The sequence below is a fragment of the Lissotriton vulgaris genome, chromosome 7 (genome assembly GCF_964263255.1).
Source record: "Lissotriton vulgaris chromosome 7, aLisVul1.2, whole genome shotgun sequence".
In the NCBI taxonomy this organism is placed as follows: Eukaryota; Metazoa; Chordata; class Amphibia; order Caudata; family Salamandridae; genus Lissotriton; species Lissotriton vulgaris.
In genome coordinates this window covers 464,759,371-464,775,813 of record NC_141695.1, presented here as the reverse complement: position 1 = coordinate 464,775,813, position 16,443 = coordinate 464,759,371, and the positions used below count along the sequence as shown (strand labels likewise).

At 49.1% G+C, this 16,443-nt stretch overlaps 1 protein-coding gene across 2 annotated transcripts in view; it reads left to right on the top strand.

Annotated features, from left to right (window-relative positions):
• Positions 1–16,443, top strand: part of TRIM28 (tripartite motif containing 28) — a 538,764-nt gene that overhangs the window by 66,173 nt on the left and 456,148 nt on the right. For both annotated transcript variants that reach the window (XM_086930506.1, XM_086930507.1), the window contains exon 7: positions 4,502–4,648. In XM_086930506.1, coding sequence (XP_086786632.1) covers positions 4,502–4,648 — 147 coding nt within the window. The remainder of the gene's footprint in view (positions 1–4,501; positions 4,649–16,443) is intronic.

The following is a 16,443-nucleotide window of genomic DNA, read 5'->3' as shown; positions in this document are numbered from 1 at the left end:
ATGGGCAGAAGTAAATTGTGTGAATTTGCTGTTTTTGCAGTTGACGGTCAGAACAGATGTACAAACTAGCATGACAATAAAAAATTTGCATATTGCTTTTACTGATCCTGGAGTCCATATTCTCCTTCCATCCACACAATCTGCTTGCAAAGTTATTTTGCATGCTTCCTGTTACAGCCTCTCGCTCTGCAATTGGTGCAGTGTTTGTATCATACGAAATGCTAGTAGCTGGACATCACAGACAACAAAAGGTTTGATGCCATGCTGCCTAAACCTTGAGGGTTAAGTTACACAAGTCGAAGCAGTAACTCTAATAACCGGGTACAGAAAAAGAGCACAGCTGTGAGCTGATGTCTCAAGTCAAAAACATTTGAAGTCAAAACCCAGAGTTACTGTCACTTTCGGAGAAGACAAATCCTTCTTGAGTGGGCTGCCCTTAAACTGTAGCTGCCACTGTGTAACTGGAGGATGGATCCTTGAAGCTGGTTGGTCCCTATGGATCTTTGGAGATGTCTTCCAGAAATTGTCTAAGCCCCAATGCAGAATGGGACTTACTCATTTATTCAGAGGTGCTGGGAGACCTGACTGGGACGAACTGAAATTCTATCTAACACTGGGGACTGCTTGTCAAAGAATTTTTTCCTCGCCGGTCTCCCTGAAGCTCTGAAGAATTTTTGTTTTCGAAATCTCCAAACTTTTTTTAATGCCCTACCAACTACAGGAATGCATTTTTAGGGCATCAAGACCTCAAAAGATGACATGTAGAGACTCGTAGTGTGGCAGGCAGAGACCAAAAGCTAAATTCCAATCTAGGTGCTTGTGCCACTGATCAGCAGACCAATCCAGGAAAAGCCCTCTTGCAGTTAGTTGTCCCTGAGTGCCAGAGGTGATCAGCCAACTTGGAACTTGGAGTCTTCTTCTTTGTCCTGTGTGCAAGCGGAAGCAGGTCAGTTTTTCAGTGCTCCTTTCAGGTCACACACAGCAGATCCAGTCCTTTTCTGATCTTCCACATATCCAGTAAGTGTTCTGAGAAGATGCCTTGGGGTCCTGCACCAGCTAGTGGCTGGCGATGACTTTGGGGTACTCTCAAACCAATGGGGTAAATGTCCAGGGGGTGGGGAAGGGTGCGGGGGGGAGGGGGAGGGGGTGAGACCCTATCCTCCTTTCTGCAGTTTCTGTTTGCCCCATTGCTAACAATCCCATTGTTGCCCCCTCACTTTCAAAATTCAAGATCGATAAACCCTTCTCATTTTGAGCAAAGCCTGTGTGGTCACCGAGATGTGTAGCCAGGCTAATTGGCAAACCCCTCTATCATCTCTCCTTTATGGTTCTGTGGATGGTGTACCTTTCATATCCTTTAGCGCTTGCTTGACTGTGGGGACAAAAGCTAGGGTCTTTCGAAGTGGCACTTAAAATGTACTTGTAATGGGGAATGATCGAGTATTTTGAATCAAGTTCCTGTGCCAGCCCCACCTGTTTTTTTTTTTTTTTCACTGGGGAAGAAAACACCTCCCCATTCCCAAGCCATTGTTTCTGCTCGGAGCAGTTTTCAAAACCTTGTTCACTCCTACTTCAGGTTAAGTATTTGCTGAGAAATTGCTGGAGAGCTAATACAAACTACCCTCCAGGAGTTTTAGATTGGAGGGGGGAGGGGGGGGGGGGTGTAACTAGGGTTTTAGAGTCTGTGGCTGGTACATGTCAAAGTGATCCTTGCTTCCTATGTGCCAGCGCCAGCTACAGCCTGGCCAGGGGTAACATCGTTTTGGGTTTCGTCGTTCGGAGAACATGCCATTTTTAATGCCACATGTTCCACTTTTATATATTATGTACCTTACCTTGTGGGCATTAAGCTGTGCTTAGGGGCAACTTACTTAGTATTTAAAATCAGATCTTTGCTTGCCAGGTCTGTGCAGCAGGGTTCAAGCTGCTACGTTCAGGCTACACCGTGTAGGCCTAAAGCTATGTTTTCATTGCCACTGTAGTTGATGGCACAATAGGTGCTGCAGTCTACAAGTGGTATTTAACTTTCCATGGGTGCAATTCTGCATCATACACTATAGCCATCTATAATGGCTGAATCTGACAATCTGGTTTTAAGACCATTTCAACATGTTTTAAGGGTCAGAACACATCATGGCACTGGATAGCAGTGTCCCAGTATTAGTTTAATTTGAGCAGGTGAGTCTCCTCTTCAAACCCTGCCTCCTTCCTGTTTGTCTCCCCCAAACTGGGGGTGAACCCTCCCCTCTCAAAAAAAGGGATCACTTTGGAATTCTTCTGTTCTTGGTTTACCTTTTTGTTCCAACATTTTGTACTGGAGAATTACCCAAAAGCCAGATTTAGATCAAAATTCAACACACTTGTATTCACTGGTCACTGTTTTAGCAACAATTTGGCACAGACCACTTCCAAAGTTCGCAGTCCTAGATTTGGGCTCAACCATGCGTCCTTCGATAATATTGGTCATAGAGTCAATGTTAACAGAAATCTATTGGTAAAGCTCTAACACGGTTTGGAGGTCTCATCTCACCACAGAAGTTTCTGACAGTATGTGTTTTGTGTGCATTTTAAGTTTGGTTGTTTTTTCTTTTTACCTCCGCTTACTTGTGTTTCACTAATGAATTACTTTACTTGTTTTTTAAAATAAAACGCTAACTGAACTGTGATGTATAGAGTTATATTCTATCATAATGTATATGAGTTTCACACCATCTCCTCGCATGAACTTTGACTGTTATTTCTTTCTACCCTGAGGTCATGAAGTAAATTGTCTAGCTAATTGGAGTGCAACAGTATTTTGGTCCTGTGAAACAAGTTGTAAAAAGTATCTGAACTGGATGCTACTTGCAGACCAATGCTTGCCCAGAGCTCCAAGAGGAGGCCTCACACAATCCTGTGTTAGTAGTGCAAGAAGTGTGGTGAGTCTCATAAGACCCATGTATTCAAACAAAAACCTTCCACCTTTATGAAAGCAAAGTTTTTACACTACACTCTGCACTTCTCAGCAAGGCTGCTGGAGAATTAATTGTATTGAGCAAACACAATAAGATGGACGGAGCACTGAAACTTTTTAGACACTCACCCCAGTCTATTAGATCTGGGTTGAATTAGTCATCGTTCTTTTGCTCACTTCGCCATCCCAGTTCACACCCAACCATATGCAAATCAGTTTTGACCTTGTTCCTCATGGGAACAGTGTAAGAAGGTGGCTCTGTATATACTGCACCAAAGTAAGGTACAGAGTCCAGCAATTTCCAAGTGAAAACCAGTCAATGTTACCCTATGGAGAAAATGAAAGATATCGGCTATCAGTTAAGTACTCTACTGACTGAGTTAAGGTTCTGGGGTAAGACTCCGGGGTCTTCCAGGTTCAGGTTGGTACTGTAGATACACCCTCAGCGGCACAGGTGCAGCCCGGTGCAGAGACACATCTAGGAGTTGGGCACGGGGGCCATGGGGCGCCGGGTGCAGGGGTTTCTTTAGGCGTTGGGGAAATCTTACCCTCTGCTATTAGCGGGTGGGGTCCATGGTGTTGAGGCTGCAGGCGTCGTCGGGAGCATCGAGGGGAGTCCTTGGGTGCTGGATTCTTGGCCACAGTAGCCGGGGGGACGTCCTCATGGTCTTTGTTCACTCTGGCACGGGCCGGGCTCGGCGGGTGCAGAGTGTGTTGCATTTGCGGTTCCTGGTTGGCACCAGGAATTGTAGATGTTTGAGCAGAACCACTCTGTTGTGCATTTTACATTAAATCCCAGACTGACATCAGTGTGGGTTTAATGTGCTGAGCTTTTTGAAACCAAACTTCACAGTCTTCAGTGTAGCCATTATGGTGCTGTCCTTTTCTGATCACACTCAGTCAAAGCACATCAGCAATTCAGCAAAAAGTGGGGGCATACCATGCAAGAAAGAGGGCACTTTCTCACAATCCCTTCCAAACTGCCTGGCCATGTCTTTCCTGGACCGCAAACACGCATCCTGGGACTGGTTTCGGGGTAACACCCTTCATCAGCCAGGCTAGCTTGAATCCAGTGACAAAGTGAGCCAGGGACCTACGTCTGGGCATACCCTGCCTACTTAAGGCTAACAAAGCATACGCAATAAGTTGATGAATGGTATTAATTGAATTGGACACACTTGGCAAATGCACTTCCCTCCTCTGCTTATGCTATTTAGAGTAGAAAGTATTGTAAATACTTGAAACCACTTCATAGAAATTGTTACCAGGAGCTTAATATTTAAGACCTGCTGTAGTGCCTAGACTCAGGGGTACTTTTAAAACGGGGGAAAGACTGTACTGAACCAAGTCATGCATCAAGAGATTCCGTACATTTGATGTTCGGATGGGACAAATGCTCCTTCGGGCCCCAATTTTCCTCATGGCAAAGCTAACAATCTAGTCTTGGTGGTTACCTGATCAGGATGTACGGGAAACCTCAGATTCAAAATAAATATAGGTGAATTTCTATTCAAATTTTTCTCTGTTCTTTTTCTATTTTGGCCATAGAGGGTGACTGAGGGACAGCAAGAGAAACTGGAAAGACAACACTGGAACATGACAAAACTGCAGCGGCATCAGGAGCACATTCTACGATTTGCATCCTGGGCCCTGGAGAGTGACAATAACACAGCGTTGCTTCTCTCTAAGAAGTTGGTGAGTTATTTTCGAAATTTTGTTTTTTTAACCTGTCTGTCGCTCAGCCTGAGCACCCCAATATGTTCTCCTTTGTGCCAACGGTGTTTAAGCAATCTTCTAGACTTTTTTAATTTTTGTGATTGTAGACCTACGATTTTGGATGTAGATCTAGAGTATCACGGATGGATTAAAGAGTGACCACAATATTATGAGCAAAATGTTGGTGCTAAGGAGTTTACGTTTTTTAAAATGAAGTTTTTACTTTTGTCTGGTTTAACCTGAACACATCTGCAAACAAGCATTTACAATGCAACGGTTTCGCCTTCGGAAAAGTTTGAGCCATTGGCATTCTAAATGGCAAACTTTTTATTTATGTGTTGGTTTTGAAAACAGATAAATAAATGGCATTCTCATTTACAATGCCAATACACACACCCACACAAGAGCCCCCCACACACACACACACACAAGAGCCCCCCACACACCACACAAGAGCCCCCCACACACCACACAAGAGCCCCCCACACACACACACAAGAGCCCCCCACACACACCACACAAGAGCCCCCCACACACACACGCAAGAGCCCCCCACACACACACGCAAGAGCCCCCCACACACACGCAAGAGCCCCCCACACACACACGCAAGAGCCCCTCACACACATACGCAAGAGCCCCCACACACACGCAAGAGCCCCCCCCACACACACACGCAAAGAGCCCCACACACGAATGCAACGGTTTCGCCTTCGGAAAAGTTTGAGCCATTGGCATTCTAAATGGCAAACTTTTTATTTATGTGTTGGTTTTGAAAACAGATAAATAAATGGCATTCTCATTTACAATGCCAATACACACACCCACACAAGAGCCCCCCACACACACACACACACACAAGAGCCCCCGACACACCACACAAGAGCCCCCCACACACACACACAAGAGCCCCCCACACACACCACACAAGAGCCCCCCACACACACCACACAAGAGCCCCCCACACACACACGCAAGAGCCCCCCACACACACGCAAGAGCCCCCCACACACACGCAAGAGCCCCCCACACACACACGCAAGAGCCCCTCACACACATACGCAAGAGCCCCCACACACACGCAAGAGCCCCCCCCACACACACACGCAAAGAGCCCCACACACGCGCAAAGAGCCCCACACACACGCAAAGAGCCCCACACACACGCAAAGAGCCCCACACACACGCAAAGAGCCCCACACACACGCAAAGAGCCCCACACACATGCAAAGAGCCCCACAATTAAGAGTGGAACTACGGATAGATAGATTTTTTTTAAACGAGATAGAAAATTACTTTCATATGTAAACCTAAGGAGGCATGCAAGACTACTCCCCGGTGACCTACGGTTATACTAACGCCCTGTATATAGAGTCTAAGAAAGGCTAACAAATCAAAGAAGCTGTCTGAAGGAGAACATTTTTTAAAGAAGCAATAAAGCGCGGCGTTACTGGAGGGGCTCGTCTTGCTGGGCCAATAGGAGCGCGGCGGCTTCGATCTTTGCTGCTGCAGCTCCTGGTCACGAACGGCCGCTTTGGAGGGTGTTTCTGGCCCCGGGCCGCGACGGTGATTTGGCGGCAATAGATTTTCGGGGCCCCAGGTCGCGGTTAGACCGTTTCTAACCAGCAGATCAACAGGGGGGATCCTGGGCGCAGGGAAACACCGCGGGCCTCGTTTCACCCCTGAATCTGTGCCAGCAGCAAGCACGGCCCGGCCGGACCAGACACGGGGGCGTTCCCGGCGTCGCGTGACGTCGGCAAAAGCCAAAGAATCTCGGGAACGCCCCCGTGTCTGGTCCGGCTTTGACGGACGCCTCTCTGTTCCAATGGCTAGCCTCCATTTATGTCGGTGCGCGGAATACCAGGGCCGTGTAGTCCTGACCAAGCTCTTCGTCTGGGGCACAGAGAGACCTAATGGTGTTGCCCGATTCCCAGCCGATATCAGTGAAGATTTAGCACCCGAATTCATTAGATGGCAATATTCCGGGCACCGGGCTAAAACAGCGTGTACCAAGGTGGAGCAAAAATCTACCGGGAAAAAAAGGGCACTGCTGCCGGCTGGGAATGCCAAGCTCTCTCGTCCTTTTTACGGGGTCTGTACAAAGCACCACCACTTCTGATTTAGATTTCAGACCACAAAGACAAAAATCCCAACCCCCCTTAATCCGCCCCTCACCTAGTCTGCGCGTAGAATGGGGCCGCCGTCAGGTGTCTGTTGTGTGCAAGGGTGTCTCTTAGCCTCCTGTCTCCAGCTCCCTTTGATGATGGATGTACGTACGACCACCTCTGCTGGCTGTTTCTCCTTCTGCATAAGAAACAAACCACCCGGATCGGATCTATAAAGGAAGAGGAGGAGACTGAGACGAGGGCTCCACCCCTAGGGGCGGCGCTCCTCTGCCCGGTGTCAGGGGCAGTGGGGAGGCGGGTGAGGGGTGGGCCTGCTGCATTTACTGGCTCTTGACTAAAGGAAACCTGGAGGGGTCTGCTGACGAAAGTACACCATGGTTGTTTTCTTCACGACGCTGACAGCGCTTGTTTTTCAGGCTGGGACCTGGGTCTGTGCTTGTTTTCCTGTACACTGTGCAGCTAGTGCGTGTTTTCCTGACCCACTGCACTTGTGTTTTTCGCTTGGTTCCTTTGTCTGTGGTTTTTACTTTTTACATTTCTTTGTGCTGTTTTATATAGCGCAAACTAGACTGGAAGGTTAGGAGCGCTTTAGATGAGCACAAGTTTCATTACACAGGGTCACATTAATTTTTGGTTAGTTTTTTTCAAAATTATATAGCGCGAACTCGACCGGAAGGTATTGGAGCGCTTTACCTGCGCAACAGTTACGTTACCCAAGGAAACAGAAACACAGGATGTCGAGCCGACGCCAAGACACGTTTCCCAGACCCCCGTTCCAATGAGTGTTTTTTTGGGTGCCAGTGTGTATCCTTTGCTCATTGTGTAAACCCCAGGTGTTTGGCACTTGTGCACTTGGTTCCCTCCTCTCCCCTTGCCGGTGCGAGTTTCCCTCCTGCCATAACATGTGGTCGTTTTTGTCCCCTATTCCAGACATCATTTGTTCTGCTGTTCGATTGTTTCTTTCCTGGTGCACTGAGTTTGTGTTTACCGTGCAAACATGATTTTCCAAGCAGCCCCTATCAGAGGCACTATGGCACTGAATGTTTTCCTTGTCCCGTACCACTGCTTGTTTTTCCTGTCTGCTGTTTTTCTCCTGCCTGTGTCAGTGCTTGCTTGCATTTCTTCTCCCTGTGCTTGTTTTTCGCTCGGAGGAATTGGGGGAAAGGTCGTTCAAAGCTCTCAAAACAAGCCAGCCCAGAGATCCGCGGATTATCTGCCTGGCAACAGGGCACATACAGAGGCCAGGAAATGGGAGGGGGCGTACATCCAGGATCAGGCAGAATCGGCACAAAGTCGCCTGGGGTGAGAGGACCATCAAAGAGGGAGTGATTACACCCGTCCTAGAACAATAGCACAGCCCAGGACATGAAGAGGACAAAAGCAGGACTAAACCACCCCTGAAGAAGCAGGGGGCCTTCTCCCAGGCGCGCACCGGAGACAGCTTCGCAGGCTGGCGAGCATCTAATTGCCGCCGCACCCGAGTACTTAACAGGTCTTTAAAAGACCATGTACGTGTAAATGAGGCTTTTGTTGTGTGTTCACCCCTTCTTACAGCCACTCTGTCCGTGGTTGGAAGAATTAGCCCCCCCCCCCCGCCCCCGAAATATTTTCAGCCCCCCCCCCCCCCCCCCCCCCCCCCCCCCCTCCGAAATTTGGCTGTAGTTGGCCGCCTGCCTTCTCCCTTATCCGCAATGTTTTCAGGAAGACACTTCTTGGAAAACTGGTGGAGGGTGTTTATAACATGAAGACCTGCAACCGTTCCAGAAAGTCACAGGGATCTTTGTACCCAGGCTTCTGCCAAAACGAATCACACTTAATAGTACAGTGCAATAATGTTTTCTTAGTACAATTAAGTATGCTGTAGTTGCCCTAGAATCGTTCTTTTCAATATACTTTTGAATTTTTATTTATTCTGTGAGGTTTTACGCACAGAATAACAGAGAGAAGATATACACACCGCGGGGGCGTGGCTTGGACGGCAATGTGGACGAGTGCCTAGGTCCGCTGCCTCCATAACCCCGAGCAAATAACTGATTTTATATAAGCAAAACAAGTACTTCCCAAGAAACAAGAATAGCCCCAGGCGTCGGAAGAGCTGCGGCACAAGAAGAGCGCAAGAAGAGCCCCGAGAATGCAAGCAGCACTCACATACTGACGGATCTTCTCACCCGAGAGGGACGAGCTACACAAGATGGCGTTCAGGGCTGGGAAACAAGCCAGAGTAGGTTAGTGCAGAGAAGAGTGTGCCCCAGAACTCAAACTCGGCCAGCGCCTCCCCCACCCAGATATAAGTAACCCGCCAGTGCTCAGCACAAAATAAACAGGGGATTTACGACGGCGGACGGAGCAGGTAAAAAGCCCGAGAGGGCGGCAGAAAGCGAAAGTGCGGCTGGGCGCAGCCATCTTGACGACCACACCCATACCTCCGCAAGCCCCGATCAAGCACCGTGCACTGCGTATGGGCAAATCGCTACAAGCAGCAGAACACTGCAACACAGTCCTATAACGCCATAACCACCCTAATCGGAACCCCCGCTGTGAGCGAACTAACGCTGGACCAGGACAAAAGGGGGAAAACCGAAACGACAAATACAGGGGGGGCGGCCATCCTGTGAAAACCCTTCCAAGTTACGCAGTGCAGTGCACAGGTTAATCACAAGGACACAGAAACGGCAGATACACCCCACCGCCACCGGAGCACCAACCGAATGCGGGTCCGGCGCAGTGCCGGGAAACCGAAAATGAAGGCACCATTGGGGCGGCCATTTTGTGAGAGCACAGCTCTCCATGCAGGGAGTTGCAGCGCAGAGAACCGCAAACGCCCAACCGTGCTGACACAGTCTAAGCTAACCAGCCCAACATATCAGAGGCCTAGCAGCCTAGAGGAAGGCAACAAAGGTCAACGAGCAGTAAGCGCGAACAGACACCTCGCAGCCCCGGTGGATTTAGGCGCACCGCGCCTCACAGAGCACACTCGCTCCTTGCCCCGGCCGGTCCCAGCAGCCCTCCGCCCGCTCTCGTTTCCTCGGGGAGCGGCGGAGGACTAGCGCTGCGTTCCAAGCAGGGACAGGCAGGCCAGGGGCAGGGGGCACTCACGGCGCTCCCTCGGCGAGGTCGGGTCGGTCTTCCCCGGCTTCGTCACTCCCACGCAGCTTCCTACCAAGCAGGGCGCCGAGGACCAATCCGGTCGCGGTGTTCACGCCAAGCCTCCACACACGCCCGGGAGTCAGCCAATGACAGCGCGGCTCCCGGGACCTGCCCCTGGATGATGCTGAGCCGGCAGCCAATCAGTGCGCGGCCTCGGCGATGACGCGGCGGCGCTGGGCCAATCCCAGCGCGGCGTTACTGGAGGGGCTCGTCTTGCTGGGCCAATAGGAGCGCGGCGGCTTCGATCTTTGCTGCTGCAGCTCCTGGTCACGAACGGCCGCTTTGGAGGGTGTTTCTGGCCCCGGGCCGCGACGGTGATTTGGCGGCAATAGATTTTCGGGGCCCCAGGTCGCGGTTAGACCGTTTCTAACCAGCAGATCAACAGGGGGGATCCTGGGCGCAGGGCTGTGCCAGCAGCAAGCACGGCCCGGCCGGACCAGACACGGGGGCGTTCCCGGCGTCGCGTGACGTCGGCAAAAGCCAAAGAATCTCGGGAACGCCCCCGTGTCTGGTCCGGCATTGACGGACAGGCCCCTAGTCCAATGGCTAGGCTCCATTTATGGAGCTAGCCAATGAAACAGAGGGAGGGACTAAGAGTACACACTAAGAAACATAAGATTTCTCTGGAGGCGGAGCCTAATCGGCTCCGCTCCCCAGCGAAACCTAAAAAGTGTACATCTACTTAAGTTTGATTTGTCTTTTTTCCTTTATTTGTGTGCTTCTTATGGTGAATTATAGAGACTGTATAGTTCAACAAAAGTGTAGTTTGTTTAGTCTTTTTTGCAACTTAAAATCCCAAAAATGTATGTGTAAGGCAGGTTGGTTTGTGAACTCCAATTTGAATGTGAACAGGGTATCTGACAGTCAGCAACAAAACGTTTACGGGGCACCACCAAAGGCAGATAGGTAAGTAGGTTTTTGAGAGCACCCTGGAGGTTTCTGGGGCACATGTAGGAAGCTCGCTCTGTATATACTATACCAAAATGAGGTATAGTGTGCAGAGAGTCTAGTAGAACCCCAAAGGTAGGTAGATGTAAAAGTAGATAGCACCTTACTCTCATTTCATGTTAGTGTGGGCGAACAGTAAGGCTTTATCAGAGGGCAGTGTTAAGCATTTGTTATACACCCTCAATCAGCAAATGATTGTCACACACTCAAAGACTGAACTCTCACCAATTAGTTGGGTATAAAAAACATTCTTTTAGTTTTATTTTCCTTTAACCAAGCAAGCCTGGCACAGGTAAGTGATAAATACTTAGCAGTACTAATGCAGTATTGAATTGCAGTAGTATAAATACTTTGGTTGGGTTACAGTTTGAATTACTGGCAATGCAATACTGTGGAATACTGTACATATACTTTGTATGTACTTTTGTTTGACCCGGGGTCACCGGTCCACCTAGGGTAGCTTGGCACAAGTGGGAAGGCCTAACTCCAAGGCAATTGTGTTATACTTGCGTCACACTCAACTCAGCAACACAGCGTACTTCCACTAGAAAAATGACACCACACCGCCTTTTTAGAAAAAGTAGAAAAGCTTTATCTTTTCTGTTTAAAATTTGATTTCAGTTGCGTTTATCTTAACAACCCACCGCCTACATTTAATGTTCTTGACTCTGTGCATGACACAGCAATAAATCATTTAATGCTAGTGAATCTTACTTAGTTATAGAATTAATCAATAGAATAGATTCAAAACAAATTCCATTTCAAGTACTGATTCATTTAAATATAATACTGACTAAAGAAAGGTCTTGAGATAATCAATAATACAACACATTGGCAAAAATCAAGCAGTGCATTAATCCTCAAGCAAAGTAATGCCTAAATTGGAGAAAGAAGCTAGTTTCCGTTAAGGCACATCAACTTAACTTCAGTTACAAAATACTTTCACCTGTGCAGCCTACACGTACATTAAATTTAGAATTTCAGTTCTTGCATTTAAAAAGGCGAGGTCCACTTCTGACCTCATGAATAAACCTGCCTTCAGTCGATTATTCCACAATAACTTGGATGGATATGGATAATTCAGCAGCTGTTCCTTGGTTCGCTGAACTCTTTTAAGGAAAAGGAAATCTCCCCTTAGAGTTCTGCCGATTACAGCTTCTCAGCCCAACCATACATTTATTTCATGGGCAGGAAGTCACGATAATCATCAGGCCCAGCAGAGGGATTTGCGAGTGGTATTCCCTCCCCCTGCCCCCTCAGCCCAAATCTCTGCTTACTTTAATTCTGGGCGTTGTTTCTTCCGAACCGGCCAATGTCAGCCGGCCGAGGGGCCAAGGATTTCCTCTCGGGGATCTTAGATGTTGTTTATGGCCCAAATCAATAAAGGTAGGCCTCCGGAGGCAGGGCCCACACCAGAGGCAATTCGCTCCTCACTTAGTTTCCTCTACTGCCTCTGCGTTACTTCCCCACACGCCCACAGGGAGGGTGAACTCCTCCCTCAGCCTCCTCCAGTCCGGCCTCACTCTTCCCGGGCGCTCTTCTTGTCAGCACCGGGGTGGGGCTTTACCCAGGCTTCCTCCGCTTCGTGGCTATCTTCCTGATGCGGGACACCCTCGGACAACGCTGCTTCCCCCCAGGCTCTCCTACCAGGAACCCGCCCTCAAACGTGGCCCGACATCCACTCCTGCCTCCTGGTAAAGTAACCGGGGACCCGACACGGCGGCGCGGTTGGCTCCAATCTACGAGCGCAGCGCCCCCGCCCACCACAGGGGTTCCCACGGACCAGCGGCGGGGAGGGAGTTCAGGATGACCTGGAGTCTGCGGCGGGGATTTGGTAAGTTCCTTGTCGCAGTAGGCAGACGCAGGCAGGACACATCAGGACAGCCGGGAGTTTGCTTGCGCCTATGCAAGGGGTGACAGCAATGGCAGGGGCCTACTCCGCAAGGGTCCTGGCTTTATACAGGAGGCAGCCTCAGACGCCCTCACCTGTCAATCTCCCACAGTCCACGACTTGATTGCCCCGCCTGAGGTAGTCACACGCTTCTTCCACGTTAGTGGTATTGGATATAAATGTTCTTGCCAGGCCAGGTCAACGGGTGAGGGAAAGCATCAGTAGTAGGGATAGCAGCCCCTAGAGGCAATCAAACCCCTCACAGTGCACCAACCTCCTCGCCCCACAGCCTGCACTCCAGCTTGGACACACTCCTCCAACAACCCTCCACACAAAATGGCCGCCCAACATTCTACCTTTTATAGCCTGTGTCCAGAGTGGACCAGAAGGTTCTGGAACCCCTCATGTTACCCTATGGCACCAGACTATTAGGTAAAACTTGACAGTTGGCAGGCCACCATTTTGTAAATGAACTCCTACACTTCCTCCATTTTAAAGGAGCATCTGCGCCTTATTGTTAATTGGTAACAGTGGGGCGCCCGGAGACCTAAGGTCAACACCAGAATAAATGTAGTGGACACAAAAATAGAAGGCAAAAAGGAATAAAAATAAGGAGGGACCACACAAAGGGCTCACAGGTCTAACACTTTTCACTAGCAGGTCATGTAAATTACTTTTCAGATTACTTTTCTTACACAGTGTAGTATACCTGGATACTACACTGGGACATTTCCTGTAAACATCTAAGTTAAAGCGTTTTAGTTATTCGGTTTCAGTTTTAGGTTTTCCAACTCCACACTTAGAAACTTTTCACAGAAAAAAGGCAATGTTTTCCTATGGAGGAAAATAGGGTTATTGGTTCAAAGGGAAGTATTTGGTTGTGGGAATTGGTATTCTGGGGGTAGACTAAGGGGACCCCTGATTCATGGATGCACTCTTGTTACACCCTCAGGGACAGTAGGGCGGCCGGGTGCAGAGTGTTGAGGCCAAAGGTTATGCAGTGGGGGAGAGGTGGACTCCGGTTGGTGGCTGCTTATGAGCAGGCCACAAGGTTGTGGGAGCAAAGCTCCTGGACTTAAGTTCAGGGCAAATGGGGGTTCAAGATAGCACCAAAGGTGCACCCTCCGCGGCACTAGGGCAGCCGGGTGCAGAGTGCTGTTTGTCGCCTGCTGCCCTGTTACTTTCAGTGGGGAGTTTCCGGTTCGCAAACACACTGCAGGCTCGGGGATGAAGGTCTTGTGGGTGCGACCACCACTTGGAGAGGTATGTTGGGATCTTGGGGGTTGGTTAGGCACCGTCTGTTGGGCCACCCAAGGCCGTGGGGCGTCTGGTGCAGGGGTGCCTTTTAGGGTAACCTGGTCGCGGTTGGGGGAACATTCCAGGTTGAGGCTGCAGACGTCTGCTTGAGGCAGGCCAGGGGTCACTGGATCTCTGGTCAGGGTCGCCGGGGAGACCTTCTCATGGTGTTGGGCCACTCGAACTTTGGCTGTGGGCATTGTTACAGAGTGGTGCAAACTCGCGGATCCTTGAGGAGCTGGAGTCTGTTGCTGAACAAAACCAGTGTTCAGGTGAGACACAATCTTTGGGATGTAAGGCAGGCAAGTCCTCCCGGTTTCTTGAGGTGGCTGGCTGTTGCTGAAGGCAGCAAAAGGCCTGGGTAAGCTCACAAAGGCGGCAAGCCTTTGAAGCTTCCCCTTCTTGGACCCTGCCCATCCTGGGGAAGAGGCTTGGCACCTTGTCCCAATATGTGCATTGTTTCAGGCCCCCGAGAGCAGCAGTCTCTCCACCCAGGGTTCCAGAAACATGTCTGGTGGTGGCAGCCACTCAGCCTGGCGCTAGCGGTAGGTCGTTTTTCAGAGGGTATCTCTAAGATGCACTGTGTGCATTTTCATTAAATCTCACCCTGGCATCAGTGTGGGATTGATGTGCTGAGAAGTTTGATACCCAACTTCTCAGTTTTCAGTGCAGGCATTATGGTACTGTGGAGTTCGTAATGACAAATTCCCAGCACCATGTACTCTTAATGGCAGCACTGCACTTACAATGTCTAAGAATGGACTTAGACGCTGTAGAGGTACAGGGCTCATGCACCTGTACCCTCACCACTGGTATAGTGCACCCAGCTAGAGGCGTGACTGATCTATGCCAGGGCAGTGGGTTGTAGGCATGGCACAAAGGGATGTGTGCCACGTCGACTCTTCACTTTGTTCTGCACCAAAACATGCAGCCTGCAAGGGTGGTGTGTGAGTGTAAAGGTACAGGGCCTCTAAGGGTAGCTTAATAAGTGCTGCAGCCCTTCGAGACTTTCTCTGGTCACAGTGCCCTGGGTACTTGTGGTAACAATTACCAGGGACTGACCTGTGCCAATTCGGTTTGCTCTTCAATGCAGCTTTAGGGAAAGAACATAGGCCTTGGGTACCTGATTGGCAGGTGCCCAGGGCATACTCAAAGTACATCAGCAGTTCCGCAAAAAGTGGGGCAACCATGCAGAAAGAGGGCACTTTCTCACAGCGTGCCAGTGAGCAGACACCAACCGTAGGCCCCCTACCCTTCATTGGATAACATTGGGTCTCAGCACTCTGCACCCAGCAGCTGAGGGTGCTCTTGGAGTGCATCCTAGTTCTTGGGGAAACCCTTGTTCTAACCCCAGAAAAACAAAGTCCCAAAACCAAGTACTTACCTGTAAACCAATAACTTAATTTCCTCCATAGAATGACATTGACTGCTTTTGTGTAAAAAAAGGTTCTAAGTGTGGAGTTTGAAATTCATTGAAAGTCGTACAAGTGTGTGTGTTTTTATAACAAATTGCATTACTTCTCTTTATCCAGGAAATGTCTGTGTGGTATCTAGGTATACCACGCGGAGTAAGAAGAGTAATCCAACAACTACTCACAAAGTAATTATAAAGTAACTGTATAGTAATTTCAACTGTTTATGAACGTTTGACTTGCCTGTAACCAAACCAACCGCATTATTCTTGCAAAGTACTATTACACTTACCTGTGCGAGGCCTAGATTGGTTCTAGAAAGAAACTACAACGAAATAATGTTATTATACAAAACCAATTTGTCAGAGTTCAATCTTTGAGTGTGTGAAATAATTTCATGCCTGAGTGTGTACAATAAATGCTTAACTCGTTTACCGCAGCGGACATTTTGCTACGGTGCGGGTGTTCTACGGTGTGGGCGGGGCTGCGTCGGCCAACGGACGAGCGCAGCACCCAGAAAGGTAGGGCTCGCGGCGCGAGCACGGAAGTTGTTAACACTACCCTCTGATAAAGCCTTACTACTCGCCAACACTGCCACAAATAGAGCGTAAGATATTATCTACTTTAACCTCTGTAACCCTTTGGTGGTCCACTGGACTCTGTGCACACTATACCTTACTTTGGTATGGTATATACAGAGCCAGCTTCCTACACCCGTTACGTTACCTAAAACTGTTCTGCACGTTTTGTGTGGTCCATATATTTCTAAGTACATTTCACCCCAGTTATTCTATTGAGAACTGTTTGGGAGGTTGGTGAATGCAGGTTCCTTAGCAATGCTGTCTGCTCTAAAAGTCAATTTTTTTATGGTGCTATGCTTTAGGCACAACAATATGTTCGAGGCATATGAGCTGCAGATTGTACACTTAGCATTAGATTGCCACCTGGTGTTGG